Source organism: Homalodisca vitripennis, chromosome 1, assembly GCF_021130785.1.
Source record: "Homalodisca vitripennis isolate AUS2020 chromosome 1, UT_GWSS_2.1, whole genome shotgun sequence".
NCBI classification, from domain to species: domain Eukaryota; kingdom Metazoa; phylum Arthropoda; class Insecta; order Hemiptera; family Cicadellidae; genus Homalodisca; species Homalodisca vitripennis.
The window spans coordinates 171,284,948-171,303,183 of NC_060207.1; the positions used below are offsets into that span (position 1 = coordinate 171,284,948).

At 33.5% G+C, this 18,236-nt stretch overlaps 1 protein-coding gene across 1 annotated transcript in view; it reads left to right on the top strand.

Moving 5' to 3' along the window:
• The window catches only part of LOC124354004 (venom serine protease Bi-VSP-like), a 71,601-nt gene extending 53,746 nt beyond the window's left edge, over nt 1–17,855 (top strand). Inside the window, exons 9-13 of the mRNA XM_046804118.1 lie at nt 5,243–5,397; nt 7,817–7,980; nt 12,913–13,011; nt 13,750–13,895; nt 17,609–17,855. Coding sequence (XP_046660074.1) covers nt 5,243–5,397; nt 7,817–7,980; nt 12,913–13,011; nt 13,750–13,895; nt 17,609–17,779 — 735 coding nt within the window. The 3' untranslated portion in view covers nt 17,780–17,855. The remainder of the gene's footprint in view (nt 1–5,242; nt 5,398–7,816; nt 7,981–12,912; nt 13,012–13,749; nt 13,896–17,608) is intronic.
• Nucleotides 17,856–18,236: the final 381 nt, after the last annotated feature.

Sequence of the window (18,236 nt, forward strand, 5' to 3'; positions counted from 1 at the left end):
ATTTTCTGTATTCACCACAGAGTCAAGTACAACAGTAGCTGCCGTTGCCTTTACTAGCTGGTAAGATAACCATTGTGTCGTCTTTCCCAAGGATCTGCAAAGCCTTTTCATCGTCTATTGTTAGATTGGGTTTTGTGGTAGGAATCATTAGAGCAAAATATTGGGTAATGCGTAACGGATCACCGTTTTCCTCATATGAATGTGCAACATCCGACTCGATTCTAGTTATGAAATCAAGTGTCTGCAAACTAACATTCTCGTTTCCTTGAAAACTTTTGAAGATAGGATGATTACATTTGTATTGTTTCCACCCGTATTCATTTTGCCATCTTTAGGCTAATCACATTTTTAGGGTTAATTTTTAAAGTTTAATTTTTAATATCTATATCAGAAATACTTTAAAACTTATTTTGGATGCTTTCGATAATGCTATTAAATTCTGTATCGAACAGGTTTCTTAATTTAGTTAATTTATTCACTACTATTTTGGAGAAGCCTTCTTTCACGATGACCATATACAATTTTTCTTTAGTAATTATTTAGATACAGAATATAAAATGTACTCCTGAGTTTTTAAAATAAACCCTAAAGACATAAGGTTTTTAATTTTATGATTATAGAACACAAAAAACTTAAATGATCAATGTGATTAGTTACCTTAAGATACAAGTTCCGGATACTTGCCATGTTCAGTAATTAAATGAATCAGTAACACTACGTTTACGTTAAACTGGAAGAGTAGAAGTATAATATTGGAACCGCGTTTAAAACACACAGCCCTTTTAGACAAAGTCTCGTTGAAACAAAAAAAAGGACATTACTCGAAGGTTAACACTTTTAAATTAATAGACAAACCTGTCAGTTTACCACTAGGCCGCTCTGGTTGTCAATTTTGAGATATAAACTAAAAAGGAACCTAAATTATTAGACAGATTAGAGATTTGTAACAAATTAATGTGGAGTCAATGTATAATTTTAGAAGGTTATCTATAGGTTATATATAGATGAAAGAATATTAAAAACGGATCGCCATTTACTATTGGCCTCTTGATAGTTTTCTGTGGTTGGTAGATGTGTGCAGACCTATAGTGACCTCTATTCCTTAGTTCAGTTTTATTTAATGATTGCATTGTTGTTATCAAGTGCATATTTTAGAGTTAGTGTACATGGAGTTAAAAAACGACATGTTTGTTGTGATTCCTGACTTATGCGTGTCACAACGCTTTGATATTTTGTTTTGTTTTATTACCTAGATTGTAGTTATGTTTTAGGTTAGTTATTCACCTAAGGAAGAGATCAGGTTGCTTATCTTGAAACGAGGCGTTACTATTTTTTTCTGTTACTGAACTATGGCAAATGTCCGGAACTATACTGTTTCCTTCAGAAGTAGGCATCTTTATTATAAATCGCATAGTTTACCGAATGAAGAAAATATTATTTTAGTCACAAATACTAAATATTAAATTCTGATGTTTGGGATAATCTATACAATCTCAATGTCTAGATCCACTCTCCTAACCTTTGTCTTTTAGACAAATGAGAATTGTTAGGTTGCATACCCAAAATTATATAGAATAGTTTCCAAAAATGTTAAGTAATAACTTCGAGTCGATACAGAAGTCTAACAATATATTTATCCCAACTGATTACGATTACGTAAATGTTAATTTTTATAAACAAACTTTCGCTATCAAAAGTTTCAGAAAAATGTTGTTAACAATTAATTATTCTTACCCTAGGCCTCTGCTTTATTGGTTCCTGATGTGTGCATTATTAGTCCTGGGTTAAGGGATGAGCTAAATTTAGAAAAGTTCCAGCTTATAGAAAGATGCTTTGATTATTCGCTTGATCCACACGAAGGAATGGCGTCTTGCGATTATATTGAACGTCAGGGCATGTGACTCGTGAATAACCCATGTAATCATGTATTAAGTTTTATGTGAAATACCTTGGTAACAATAACCTACCACTATGGTGTGAAATTTGCCGGCTAAAGTCTACTACAATAAAATTAATGCTGGCTTCAATATAGATAAAAGATTTTACAAGAAAATTGTATTTGTTATATTATTTACATGTATTAGTTAATATCAACGAATATTCCAGAGTGTATGTATATATTACAGAGTAGAATGAACATTTTATAAGGACAAATTTAAACAATTAAATTTTAACCAACTCATACCAAAGTTGCGTTACTAGAAATATATGATCTTTGCCCATTATCAATATTCTATGCTGTCTTATTTTCGGCGCTCTGGTTCGTGCTCATAGAAGGAACAGTAATATAAAAAGTAAACTTATTTAAATAAAAACCAGCTTCACTTGTTTCGAGAGTATATTCACTGGACTTTCTGTATTTCGTTATAGCATTAAAATTTGTAATTTTATTGTCCGTCCACATTATACAAAATCGGATATTCAATTCTGCTCACTAGGTAATTTCAGATATTCAACCTTATTTTACTAAAAACCTTGCAAACTAATCAGCTCAAAGAAAAATAAGGAATTCTCGTACAGCTGGCAGCTGTAGCGACTGTACTGTAAAGTTACATTGTAGTCAACACTGCCTGTAAAATTGACATGTCCCCCCCCCACCCCCCCCCCCCCCCACCCCCCCCCCCCCCCACCCCCCCCCCCCCCCACCCCCCCCCCCCCCCACCCCCCCCCCCCCCCACCCCCCCCCAGGTGTTAAACTATGTATAGTATGACCTACCGGTGTGTCGTCTACGGTGTTTAAACTATGTATAGTATGGTCTGCCGGTGAGTCGTCTACGGTGATAAGCTATTTATAGTAAGGACCTACCGGTGTGTCGTCTACGTTGATAAACTATGTATAGTATGACCTAACGGTGTGGCGTCTACGGTGATAATCAATTTGACCTGGTAGTGTGGCTAAACGGTGAGCATTTATTCTCTCAGTTGTTATCTATATAACAGTTTGTCTTGTATACAAAGCTGCAAGGATCTGGTGTGCCAATAATATTATAAAGTGGTACTATATATTATGAAGAATAAGATATTATTATTCCGTTCTTCAGTACCTACTCTTCTATATTATCGAACCAAAATCTATTCCTTTCGGCCTGTAAAACTGCTGTAAAGAGATCTCTACTGTGAGCTGTATCGTAACTGGCGTCGCACAGTTGTTTTCATAATTGGAGACCCGTGTCAGACAGTAAAACTACTTATTGTGAACAGATCCGTACCGTAAACGGTGGCGTGGTTCGTGTTTCAGAGTAGTTTTTGAGAACTTGGAGACCCGTGTCAGACAGTAAAACTAACTTATTGTGAACAGATCCGTACCGTAAACGGTGGCGTGGTTTCGTGTTTCAGAGTAGTTTTCGAGAACTTGGAGACCTGTGCTAGAGAGTGAAACTACTTATTGTGAACAGGTACGTACCGTAAACGGTGGCGTGGTTCGTGTTTCAGAGTAGTTTTCGAGAACTTGGAGACCTGTGCTAGAGAGTGAAACTACTTATTGTGAACAGGTACGTACCGTAAACGGTGGCGTGGTTCGTGTTTCAGAGTAGTTTTTGAGAACTTGGATACCTGTGCCAGAGAGTGAAACTACTTATTGTGAAACAGGTACGTACCGTAAACGGTGGCGTGGTTCGTGTATTCAGAGTAGTTTTTTGAGAACTTGGATACCTGTGCCAGAGAGTGAAACTACTTATTGTGAACAGGTACGTACCGTAAACGGTGGCGTGGTTCGTGTTTCAGAGTAGTTTTTGAGAACTTGGATACCTGTGCCAGAGAGTGAAAACTACTTATTGTGATCAGATCCGTACCGTAAACGGTGGCGTGGTTCGTGTTTCAGAGTAGTTTTCGAGAACTTGGAGACCCGTGTCAGACAGTAAAACTACTTATTGTGATCAGATCCGTACCGTAAACGGTGGCGTGATTCGTGTTTCAGAGTAGTTTTTCGAGAACTTGGAGACCTGTGCCAGAGAGTGAAACTACTTATTGTGAACAGATCCGTACCGTAAACGGTGGCGTGGTTCGTGTTTCAGAGTAGTTTTCGAGAACTTGGAGACCTGTGCCAGAGAGTGAAACTACTTATTGTGAACAGGCGCGTACCGTGAACGGTGTCGTGACTATTTGTCCTCTCTATACACACGATATTTCTATGACTGACCAACGGTCTTAATATTTTACATAAATGTTAATTTCTATATAGGCAACACTGAATACAATAGCGAACATTTACATAATAGCAGATAAAAATAATATATGAAATACAAATTAAATATAGTACAATCATACCAGATTTTAATGCGTGAGATCAACACTTCCAGCCTAACTACCCCAAAATAAACATGACCGTTGGGTGAAATTGTGTGCAGACATTCATTATTTTAATTATTATGAAACTCAACTGAATTTAATAAACATGTTATATATAGCGTAATACTTCAGGAAATATTTTAAATTTTGCATGAAAGAATTTCTCCATTCTATTGCTGAGTAGGCTGGCATGATTTCTCTTTTGTCAGCCGAGAAGATATTACAACTTCTTTTCTTTATGATTGTCTGCCTATCTAACTGTCCGCAGAACATCTCGAGAATGAATTGAGCTAAACTTGAATCTTTGCGTGCCACCTCATCGAAGCTTATTAAGCGACACGTGGCGTAACCTTCATAATACCAATGTAAAAATATTCAATAACGCTCATGCAAATCCTACGGAGAGACACCCACCATCATCGAATTCGTTATTCCGTATAGAAAAATGAAGCTTTGTGCAAAATTTAAATCTATAAGTCAGTTTTGCTCAAAATATCGTGCGGACAGAAATTTAAAAAGATTTGTTTTCAGCTCTTCGAGTGAAAAAAGTATAATGTGCAATATTTAATGGTGCGTAATTAAAGCTTTCTACGATGCATATAAATGTTACAAACCACCTACCTCATATTTATTGAATAAAATAATTGACAGACAATTTTCACATTTCAAATATACGAGTAAAATACTTATTTTCGTTATAATAGAATTAATAAATATGTAACTTTATGAGGTATCTTATAGATGAGATATCACGTTTGTTTTCTTTTCGATTGGCGTGCTTATATCTGCATTTGGAGGAATGTTTCATTGTGAAAGTTTGAATTGTACAAATGCTTGCACTATTACCCACTGTACCGTCTACAGCCGCCATGGAATAACAACAATGTTTTTCAGTAACATTTATTAAGTTTGGCTATAATTTTGAACTGAGCCCCTCTAATGTATATGATCATGGATAATAGGGACGTACCCATGGATGGCGGCCCTAGGGTTCACCAGGGGGTCGGCCAGGTTCCCCGCTTGGGCGTGTGGTGGCAGCCTGATCAGTGATCAGTACGTGTTGACCGCTGCCCACTGCTTGGATCCTACATTGACTTACGGCTTCAAACTGTGAGAATGTTGTTTTATTCTATACTTAGCTTATAACTAAAGTTAAATCGCAAAATTTGTTGCTAAGCGCTAATCTTGCGAACAGCTACACCAATTCGGCTACTTTTTTTGTAAAATATTCTTTGAGTCCGAGAAAGGTTTATATGAAGGGAAATATCAGGAAAAAGTTGCCTGGAATACTTTAGAATTCAGAAAAATGGTAATATGTATGATTAAAATTAAAACACAATAAACAGCTGTTGACACTTTCAATTGAAGTGCCTAAGAGGCTGAAACATTTGTTCAAATTAAGATTTTAAAACAGTCTTTGATCTGTAATTATGTAGATAGCAAAAACAAAGTTAATATATACCTTTTACTCTAGATGTCACTGGTAACGAATTTAAAATATCTATTGTATTGTTTAAAAAAACTGTTAAACCACAAACATTAGTTAACAAAGCTGTGACTGTTTTCACATAAAGCACTCAGAAAATGGTAGGCTTCTTGACATTATGACATAGCATATTACAGTGGCTTAGTAAAAAACTGATAAATGAATACTAAAATACCTATACGATCCATTCCTTCCCAGACTACAATCCGAAAAACTACAAGGTTACTATAATGCAATGCCTTATAAACGAGTATTGTTAAATAATGCATGAACCTAGTAAGGATTTGTTTCTTATACTGGATGTAGAGTAGGATTATCCCTAGACAGTAATAGGTTTCTCATTTCTACGTATGTATATAGGTATATTTTATCCTTCGGAACAACAAGGCAAACTCAAATACGGCACTGGAAATATATTGGACCTAAATTAGACACTTTGAAGTACCGTAGGTTTTCCGAGATTTATATACATTTTTTTGTGGTCGGGGTAAACTCAACTGTGGCACCGTAAGTAAAAATCAACTGCCGGAAGTAAGATTCTCAGTCCTAGGTATGTATGTAAATTTTATTCATCGGGACACTGAGGCAAACCCTATTATAACATTGGAAATATATTTGAAGGGAAGTATCTGTTAAGGGCTAAAGTAAAAACTTTTTGACTGAATTAGGTTTCAGAGACCGATGTATTTGTATTTTTCGTAATCGGGGCAACAAGGCAAATTTGGGCATGGTGTCCAAAATATAATTTATTCGGACCAGAAATGCTCGTACACGTGCATAACATGATATAGCAATCAGTATAAACTCTGATTCTCTTAAAAATTAACACTGATATAATATGTGCCTGATGTGTGCCTACTGTTTTATAACAAAATTAATAGGGCTCCACTATAAGTGCTTTTACTAAGTATTAGGCCTATAAGAACATCACTTTTGAAAATTGTTTGTGAAGGTGCGGGTAACAGCTAGTTGCTTTATATATTAGATACTTCTCAGTGGTATTTGACTTATCTGACATTTATTTGCTAGAAGTGGCAATGAATGCTTTCAATGATCCAGGAACATACAGGCTCTAAAACGAATATTTCTATAAATTTATATACAAGAAATATTTTATTACTGTTATTGCAAAATTAATACCATAATTATTTAGGGTTTCAAATAAATATGATAGTAAAAAGGCGTTTCTAGAATATGTTAAGCCTCTTAATGAGTTACAATATTGTTCCATATCCAAGGTCTGCTCTATTACTTGACAGAAGTAAACGTTCTTCTCATTTTTCACAATAAAATTGAATATTTAATAAATATCAATTAATTAAATCGAATGTTACTTGTATTGAGATATTTAAAAAAATACCTATGTTTAATAAACTTTAACAATTTATGGTTAACTATTATATTAATTACTATTATTTTTGGCTGATATAAGATGCAAAATTAGTTACGAAACAAGTAACGATATGTTTAAAATATCGTTTAAATATGTTTAAACTACGTGGTGTTAATTATCGATTTATCTTTCAAAGATAAGTTTTTACATGATTTAAATATAATGAAATAAATAGTCAAGTATAAAGGTAATACGTTAATAGCCATAGCCTTATTCTAAAACCACTACGATACCATAGCCATATTGCTAAGAACAATGTTTAAAAGTCCCACGAAGTTTGATTTGGGGTTTAAGATTCTTTGGCGTTGATATATTTTATGGGTTAGGAATGCGAGAGAATTTTATTTTAACGAAAGGTATATTTCAAGTTGTAAAGCTATATTTCTTGAGATAAAGTAGATGAATTGAGAGATGTCCATATCGTAGATTTCAGCACCGATGACCTATTTCCTGCCTGTTTCCACTCTCTGTTCCCTCCCTACTCTATTTCCCTTTCTATTGGACATTTTAAAATAATTTGTTACTAACAATTATATTCAAGAAGATTACAAATTGGTGACATGTTTACTTCGTAGTACTAAGCCTATTGAGTAGTATAGGACTACACATGTGAAGGAGGAATAGAAGTGAGAACAATGTCTGTGTTACAGTTCTGTGGTGCGCCTGGGAGACTTGGACTTGAACTCCACGAATGACAACGCCTACCCCATAGACGTGGGCGTAGAGAAGACTATCATCCACCCTGGGTTCAACAACTCGATCAAGACAAACGATATTGGTTTGGTGAAACTGGACAGGAAGGTTGAATTTACTGGTAAGCAAGAAGGACAATTTTTTTATTTTTATAAACCCACGATTCCGTCATTAATATACTGTACGTTGTCTGATAAGTTAGTTTTGAGTGTGGAACTTGTGCGTATCTTATTTTTATAGTATTTTTATGGAACATCTTTCCCTATTTCTATAACATCTAAGACAACTCGACAAAATCGATTTTGAAGTTAACCACGATATGATTGGTTAATGATACAACTTCAACTATAGCAGCTTGCACCAAAATAATATGTTGTTAGTTGGTGCGTTTGCATCCCCGTTCTACATTCCGCACCCAATAATGTTACCAATTGTTTGGGTATTATTGATCTAACCCAATGTCTGTTGCAATTAACAAATACCAGATGTTACCGTAACATATAGTACGGTAGGTACGGTTTCATTCATGTGTTTTACAGATAACATGTAAATTAGAGAGTACGAATATGTCAACTTGCCACTTCATAGTGGGAAAAGTGGGTGTTGGAAACACCCCATCAAATCCTATCAAACTATTTTTTGAGAGTTACAATAGTTCGATTTTCTGAAAACTATCTATCTATACATAATTTAATTTTTTCCGATCACTGTATATAACCCTACATTTATTGATGTGCGCAACGAACTTCATCAGTTTCAATATACTTCGCTGAATCTGGTGAACAGCGTATCTGCGACGCGTATCACCAACATTTTATTAGATGTAAGTTTAGAAAAAAAGTTGTTTGTAGCGTGGGTGTAGTGCTGTATTTGTATTTAGAACTTTCAGAGTCGTTCTTGTTCAAGGCGTAAAAACAGTTAATGAAAAATATATTTGAAACTACCTTGGCTTTATTTGAAATAATTACGAACATAATTTACAATGTCCAATGGTCAACTAGTTAGTTTTAGGATTACACGTTTGTGTAATATTGTTTTCCTCAATGACAAAAACAACTAAAAGTAATTAGCATATACATATACTTGTTAAAAGGTTATGGAATAATACATAATTAAAAGAAAATTATAAATTAAACTTATTATTTAAATAGGAACATTAGAATGATCTCCAGCAATGTTTATGGTAAGAAGTCACACGTCCAACAGATGAGTATTCGTAAGATTAATTGTAGGGGTTACCGAGTGCCCCAAGAAACTTTACCACTAAAAAACTCTCAGAAACGTTTGGTCTATCATTGAACTGTTATCTAAAACGAAATAAGTTAATATTCTATAACTATGAATTATATTTATGTCAGTTAAATAAATACTTTTACTGATTTTTAGCACAGTTTTAGAAGACTAGAAAACTAGAAGTAAGATATGTCGAGGCAGTTTCTCTAAATTATAAATATCTTTTATTTTATCATTGTATGATATCTGATAATTATAAATATTTAATATAATATATGGTTAACTACCCTAACACACTTTCAGGTCTGAAATATATTTTATACGAATGGAAGTTACAATATTTTCCATAGTTTACTTATGAAGCCTCTTCTTCTTATAAGAGGGAAAATGTTCAGTCTTCAAAAATAATAATTTGTCATACAAAAGAGTCTAAAACATTGTACCATCTCTATATAAATCTTCTTACTAATCAATTTTCACGTATAAACATGATATGTTCTTCATGGTGAAAATTCAGTGTTTGAATGCCGACTAAGAAATAGAATACTTTTTTTTTTCAAATAACCACTTATATTTTAAAGTTCTTCATACTTTTAAAGCGTACACGGAGGTTTCCTGACAACATTATCAGAATTTAAATTGGACTTTATGATCAGTACATTAAAAAGGTTTTAACAAAAAGCCCACAATGTTACCTGTATTAATACATTCTAAAATCAATCAAAGTATTACTTAAGATATCTAATATACCCAAAATTGTTAACAAATCGATATAAAAAGCAATTTTACCTGTAATTATCGATTCTACTGTAAAATTTAAATACAAATTTACTTTTAAAATAATATAATATATTTAAATTTGTTTGTGAATCAATTAACACTTGGTCTCTATGCATTGTAAATCATTAAATGCCCATGCAATTCATTAACATGGAATAATTATTCATGTTAAAACATTGTAAAACATTAGCCTACACTGTTCAGTTCAGTCATGTACAGTTTATACATCAGCTCTTATAAACAATAATTAAAACTCTTAAAGTTGAAAAATAGGTATAGGTTATTTATAAATGTACAAAATTTCAAAAATACAACCTTTATTACGACCTTGATTACAATTTAAATAAACAGTTATAGTCACTGTTTGTGGCCTACACATTAATGTCATTTTTACATGAATTCTTACCCAACTACATTACATAGGCTGCTTTGTATGACAAATTATTATTGTTGATGATTGAACATTTTTCTCTTATAGAAGAGGCATCATCAGTAAAACACGTAAATCATTGTAACTTCCATTTGTATAAAATATATTTCAGACCCGAAAGTGTTTTAGGGTACTTAACCACATATAGTATTAAATATTTATCATTATCAGATATCATACAATGATAAAATAAAAGTATTTATAATTTAGAGGAACTGCCTGGGCATATCGAACTTTTAGTTTAGTCGCTGCAAGATATACACAATATAATATAAATGTAATAATAAGAGAGATAAATTTAAATAAACTAAATAATCAATATAGATATTATAGATACTAAAATAGCAATAAGTAGACTACAGTTATTGGCAGTCCTAAAACTATTCGCCGCTCAGACTCTACAGCCAATACAGCTTGAGAGTACTGGTATCGCCAAATGGCGTAGATAATCAACTATTCTCCTTTCTCTCATAATTCCCAAGACGTTACCCGCGATTTTTTGACTTATTGCACAAGGCCGTTTATTGTTTTGTGCTTAAAAAAAAAACATTAACGTAACTTCATTACCTTTACTGCATTTAGTGTTTTAATATTTTTAAGTAACAGTACTTGTTGATGAAACTACCAGAATAAGTATAATTCCGATTCCCTTATTGATCGAATTTCTCTTAAGGAACTACATTTCTCGTTTTGACATCAAACTATGACTTGAGGTAATGCAATTTTGACAGCGCCCAGAGTGAACTGGTGTCACCTTCTTTATCAATACTCCTTCAAAAGCTGTATGTAATGTATATTGACATTGTAGCTATAGTAATGTCATTCCACCCATTTCCGACGTCTACATTTATTTTTCAACAAAAGTTTTATTAAATTTTTAAATGTTTTTGTTGTGGAAAATGGAAGGAAAATGTTACAGACCTGTTGTGGGTCGATACAAATCCATACGAAATAAGTATAAGATTGTTTTTGAACATTGAAATTTGTATGATTAAACATTTGTTCGGAAAAAAACATTTTTAGTTTTCAACTATTTGATAAGAACACTTGAAACATAATTGCCTATTCGTGATACGAGACAAGACTACGCACAGAGGTCGAAAGAGTGAAAAGATTTCATCACAATAATATTCCAGTTCAGCCCAAATGTATATTTGTTGAGACCGGAATACATTTTTAGTAACACTTAGTGCTTGGCTTCCATCTTAATTTTTTAGGATTATATATGTGTTCAGCCTGTAAAAATATATTTCTACAGTATTTGTATCTGTAAGTTTTAAAAATGTGTATATAATATGCTGTATATTATGCTTCGTATATATATATATATATATATATAAGGTAGTAATAAAATTTAAGTCTTTTTTTATTACACAGTTATTCTACATTCATTACAGTAATATTTTTTTAATTACTGAAACTTTCACGTTTTTCTAAGTTTAAAGGAGCGGGATTCAAAACTGTTGACAACACTTACACCGGGAGTAGAATTTTCATATATGTTATCTATTCAAAATTTTAATCTATACATCTTAGCTACATATTCCACCATATGTATCAAAAGTTCACTTGAGAATCAGACCCGCCGAAAAGGATTCATTAGGGTATGCCAAGGCAGTATAATAATACACACAACAATGCACAGCAATGGTCTGACATCATTATTTTGGTATCAATGTTACATGTACTTAATTACAAGCACGATTAAAGTCTTCTATTTAGACAAATTTAAAAATTTCAGTTTGTTACTCCGTATTCTGTTTTGTTCGAGTTTTTATTTATCAACGAGAGCTTGTTAGAAGATTTCATTTGGTACAAGTGTTTTTGTCAAATCAAATGTTATCAAAACAGAAATAATTTGATAATTGGAAAGAACATATTTGAAGAAATTATAGTAACTGGGTTAAAGATACATTGACAAAAAGATCAACACTAGAATCCGTGAGTGTCTACTCAAGGGGTCGGGCTCCCAAACATTTCGTGGAACGTGAGACAATGACTGAGTATTACAAAATTCACAGTTTGAGACTGACTTGCTTTAAAGAGCTGATTGATCAATTAAGCATAATCAATGCCGTACATTTTTATATATTGAAGACATCAAATCCGCATTATTTTATATAGCGTGTGGACATAGAAACGGACTGAAGATAAACTTTTCCTTCTTTAAATTTAGTTCATTTTTATTCTGAATGAACTATTTTGTTATGTAAAAATACATAAGCCTAAGGTTTATAATAATATTGTATGATTAGCAACAAAATGATAAGTGAAGATCCAAAGATCTGGATATCTCTAAACTGGCAAGTCGTATATATTAGTTGAATTAAACATAACGGCACAAAAATATAAGAATGTATCAATCTGATTTTAAGAAAAGTTTTGCATAAAAAAGCACTTTTAGACCATAGTGTGTCTTACTTTCTGATGTGTATAATGTATAATCTCGCTCGTACTTCGAAACATCAAAGTCGCGCAGAATTTTTAATTAATTCCTTATTTATGACTGTAATGATAATATTAGTACGTTACCTCAGCATCTTATTAAAAGCATGGTTAATTTGTAATTGGTTCTTAACCTATGTATTAATGGAAATTAATTTTTCGCAGACTTACTGAAGCCGATATGCACACCATCGCCGGAGTTCAAGACTAATATGTTCGTCAACTCACCGTCAGTGGTGGCGGGATGGGGGGTCGACAAAAACGGTAAGCTGGAACCTAATATTACCTATCTTTAATTTTCCAAAGTTCACAGTACTTTTTGAATGGAGATGGAGATCAATACTTATATATGATACATCTCCATAAATCCTGAAATTACCAGCATAAGGTAAAAAACACTCCACTGAGGATGTGTGGTTAAGTAATGTATAACTATATTAAATAACAGAGAGCCCTGGAGAAACACATGAGATTAGGCACCATTGATACAAACTTTCAACATAGGTAAAAGCAACATTATATAGTCAATTAATATCTGACCAGTAGTAATGACACTCGCCTAAAGTTTTACCCTAAGTAAATAATGAGTCACACGTCCGTGGTCTTCTTGAAGTCACATCCAACACTACTGTATTTGTATTTACCAAACGCTTCAAAAGTTTGGTTGAAAAGGTTTGTGCGAGAATGTGTTAAGTTAAAATTGTTTCATTAATTTTAATATAAAACCCTGTTTAGTTTAACTTTAGTTAGTAATAAAGATGGGTTACGGTGTGATTCAGTAAACTAATTTATAAAATATTTCCAAGGTTCAGTGTCCAACAAATTGGCCAGATCATGTACCAGCCTAATAGTTTGAAAAGATAACAAGTTTGGAACGTTATAGATATGATTTATTTGTATTTTAATGGACAATATAGATTAGTATTATACAATTTTGGTTTGAACTACTCGTATAAGCTATGTGTTGTTATAAAAACCTAATTACACCCAATCTGCTTCTAGAGACGGCAAGTACTCGGCTGCTGGAGGCCGAACTTCAAGTAACCGATCTGGCGGAGTGTCGCAGGAACCTCACCTCTGTTTTCCCTCAGGTTCTCATCGACCAGAGGGTGGTTTGTGCCTACGCTCCAGGCAAGGACTCGTGCCAAGTGAGTCTATACACAATCCTGGAGTCGCACTATCTTTCAGATTTAATTTCATCTTAAAGTGATTCGATTTTTAAATTTGAAATCATTTAACAACAGAGAAAAATTTGTAAATAATTTTTAAAATATGCTCTGGGTACATTTAAGATTTTGAGGTGTAATATATGAAGAAGGACGCTCCCTCTTTCAAGTTTACAAATATCTCTTTCTGTAATACATTGTACTATTGCAACACAATACTGTAAAGAGGACAAAATCAAGAACTTCAGTACACAACGGATGTATTTTTATCTATCATTTAAAGTTAAATTTAGTACATAACAAATATCATACTTGCACAAGAACCGTACGGGACAGTGTTCAACTCACTATTCCTAACAATATAAAACATAGGACAAAGCTCTATTAGTAATATTCAGCTCTCAAGAGTGAATTCAACTTACCTCGATGGTCAAATATTTTATTGATGGCCATCCCAACCAATACAGCAAACTGTGCCGAGAGTAGGTGTCTATTGTTCGCTTCCCTACATGATCGATGCCACGCCCAATTGCTGACGACCCATCTCTGGGCAACTATGATGGTCAGGACTAAGCCCCGTATCAGAACTGTGTTTGTAATTGACCAATTGAAGATTAATCAAAGATTTATCCTGCAAGCAGAATCTGTACTCCGTTAAAACTAAGGAAACGAGAAATGGAATAGAAGGTGACTAGACGGTCCAGACTACATACATGCAGCGTGGCTACAAAAAAAAATATTTTTAATGTTAGTATTAAATTTTTTGTGTTTCGATATATTTCTTTACGTTTTTCCCATAACACATAGAACACAATAATACATTTTGTACATTATTCCTTATAATTATGATATTCTTGCCAGTTATTTTTAAATTATTTGTATATTAGGTACATGATTCACTGTTATGGTTGACGCATATTGATGTTATGCATGCAATAGCTTACTCGTCTTTTTTGGAAATATTTTGTTTTGAAATATGTTCATATATCTAACAATCACCATTACAAATTTTTATTACACTCTACATGTAATGACGAATCTGTTTGAAAGTAACATAAATTATTTAACCTTTTTTAATCGGTTTTAAAGGTTATTTTTAAAGTGTTTAATTTAATTATATTCGTGATTTTATACACAAAGCCGAAGTTGGTCAGTCTTTACCTGACATTTATAAAAATAAAATGGTGGAATAAGCTGTTTAGTTTTGTACTACCTTAATTTAGATCCTGAACATAAATTTATATAGTAGTAGCCTATATCAATTAATTATCATCCAGTTTTAAAGTAAATCGCAAGATAGTTTGGTTCATCCTGCTGTGGCTTGCACCAATACTTATCTAACACTGAATATAAAAATATATTTAGTTGAATATAGAATATATTTCAACTTTTTATTTCAGATTATTTTAAACTTTCACTATGTTTTCACCCGGCAAATAAATACCTAAGGAATATGTATTTGATATTATAAAATATATGTACGATAACGATCATATGACGTAGTAATAATTATTTTACAAAGGCAATAGTGCATGAAACAAATTATACTTATAATATAAGTTATCATATTTTTAGTGTGGTGGTTTTTTGAACTCTTACGTTACTTTTGTTACGATTATCTGTCACGTTTTTATTGTTTCTTTATTTTGAATCTTGTTAACATTTTCGTTTTAATATAAGCGTTAATCAAAGGTTATTTTGTATATTATTTTCTTAATTCTATAAAAAATATATTAATGACACTAACGTACTCACCAAGATGGCAAAGTATTTGAAAACTTGTAAATTTAATTCAAACCCAGACTCACCCACGGCTCACAAGGAAATCACTCTTTGACTGTCAACATTTCGGAGTTTCTTAGCTTGTTCGACCGAACCTTTATAAAACGCCAACAAATGGAAAGTTATTGCGAATTCCGTTAATTTTTACAAGTTTATTAGTGACTGTACAACTTACAAGGGACGCTTTATATTAACTTAAAGTTTGCTTTCATAAAGAGGAAAAGTAGGATATGTTTACGACGCCACTCGCTATTCGTAAACAGCAACCGGGTATTAGCAATATATACCACCCATGCGATAAAAATATTAAGTAAGGACGGTAATTTTGCAGCTATAAAAGCCAATCAGAAATGTGATGAATGTTTATGTGCGTCATCCCACCTCCTCACTATTACACATGCTACTACATTAAAACTCCTCGAGCCTTTAAAAAGGGATGTTTTTGCCTTTTGCCCACTACTCAAAGGGGATTCCACGTTTCCGATGAAATCACAAAACTCACTGATTGCACTTCATTTTCAGTGGACTCCGAGGTTGCTATGCTCAAGAAACTAATACGCTGTATGGTGGTGGAGAAAGACACATCTGACGTAGCAATTACGAGCAACTTTGACACAGAAGGAAGCCCAATTTAATTCTTTTCCAGATCGCTTTTCTTTTGTCAGAAAAAAGGACATTCCTCAGTAGAAAAAAACTTTCCATCGTAAAGTCTTTAAGGAATTGGAGAATTTTCTTCTTGAGAAACATTTTAGCACTTACAGATCAAGTTTTCTCTGGATTTAGCAGAAAGGGGATTTATTATAAAGTGATTGATGGAGCCGTACAGGAGTATTCTAAACGATGATATATATACGAGACAGATGTGTAATCTAAATAAATAATTTATCGAGAGGAAGTATTCTTGTGACACACCAGGTGGTGTGTGAAGCAGATGTATTTTGTTCCTTTTATTAGTTAATAAAATAATCCAACGTCCACGATGGTTAAATATTGCACATTTGCAGTAGTAGCCTGTTGCTCGTGGCTGTTCAGTTTTTTTTATTATAAGGCAATAACAATAATCTTCTGAGCTAGGTTATTTGATGTTATTTAAGGAAACTATACTAAATGATCAGGCTCCGCTAGGTGGTAAGCGCAACCGGCGAGAAACTTATTCTCCCTAATTATGCTTCGCTAGGTGCTCAGCATAAATGGTGGGACACTTATACTCTCTAATTATGCTTCGCTAGGTGCTCAGCATAAATGGTGGGACACTTATTCTCTCTAAGTTATGCTTCGCTAGGTGGTCTTCAGCATAGCTGGCGGGACATTTATTACTTCCGAACAGAACTACGCAAACTCATACCCTCCTTTACATAACCAACTTAGCCTGGCATCGCATACCTATCATAAGTGAAGTTGTACCCTTCCCCTTCTGTCAGCCTCTCTCCATCCCTCAGGTATCCATAATAAATTGTACCCTTCTCCTTCTGTCAGCCTCTCTCCATCCCTCAGGTATCCCTAATAAATTGCACCCTTCTCTTTCCGTCAGCCTGTCTCCACCCTCAGGTATCCGTAATAAGTTGTACCCTTCCCTTTCTGTCAGCCTTTCTCCATCCCTCAGGTATCCATAATAATGTATACCCTTCTCCTTCTGTCAGCCTCTCTCTATCCCTCAGGTGTCCGTAATAAATTGTCACCCTTATCTCTGACTCTTAAGAAAAAATTGTAACGTGAAGTTGACTAAGTTAGGACGTCCATTTCGGATGGACTTAACAAGTTAATCGCACCACATAATTCGTACTGAGTATTGGACACTTTAATATAGTTTCCCTTTCCTGTGTGCGGAAATTGCCCTACTGTAATAGTCTTTTTAGTTCTATACAGAAACACAGAAAACAAATTCTTCAATGTATATTTGTTGTTTGTTTCAGGGTGACTCCGGCGGCCCACTCATGGTGTTTAGACGATACAGGGGTGTATCTAGGATGTACGCATTTGGCGTTGTTTCCTACGGAAATGATTGTGCAAAAAAGGGATTCCCTGGAGTCTACACGAGGGTATCAGAATTCATGCCGTGGATCATCGAGAACATGGATCTTTAAATATATCTCACTCCAAAGTTATTGTATTTATTTGTATGATATGTGATGCCTGTAGAAATGTAGCGATTGATAATTATTTTGACGCATTTATTAATTACCTTTGCAACACCAACAACAAAACATGAATTTAAAACTATATAGCCAAGTTTGAGATCTTTTTAACCCTTAATAAATTAATAAGTGTTGTCCAAAATTGTATATAGTGTTTTAAAATAAAAATATTCTTACTTTTTGAATATTTGTTTAATAGTTTTACTATTTTTAGTTTTTAATTTAACTTGTAAGTAATCGTAAAGGTTATACATTACAAATGTAACGGTGAACTAAAGGCCAACTTTATTAAAGCCATTGGAACAATTCCCGATCTGAAGAAAAAGTTTTAAATAAAAGCAGTTAAATATCAAATTGCATATTATTTAAAGGCTGAGGTAAGAAGAAATTTCCTGTACAATCCTGC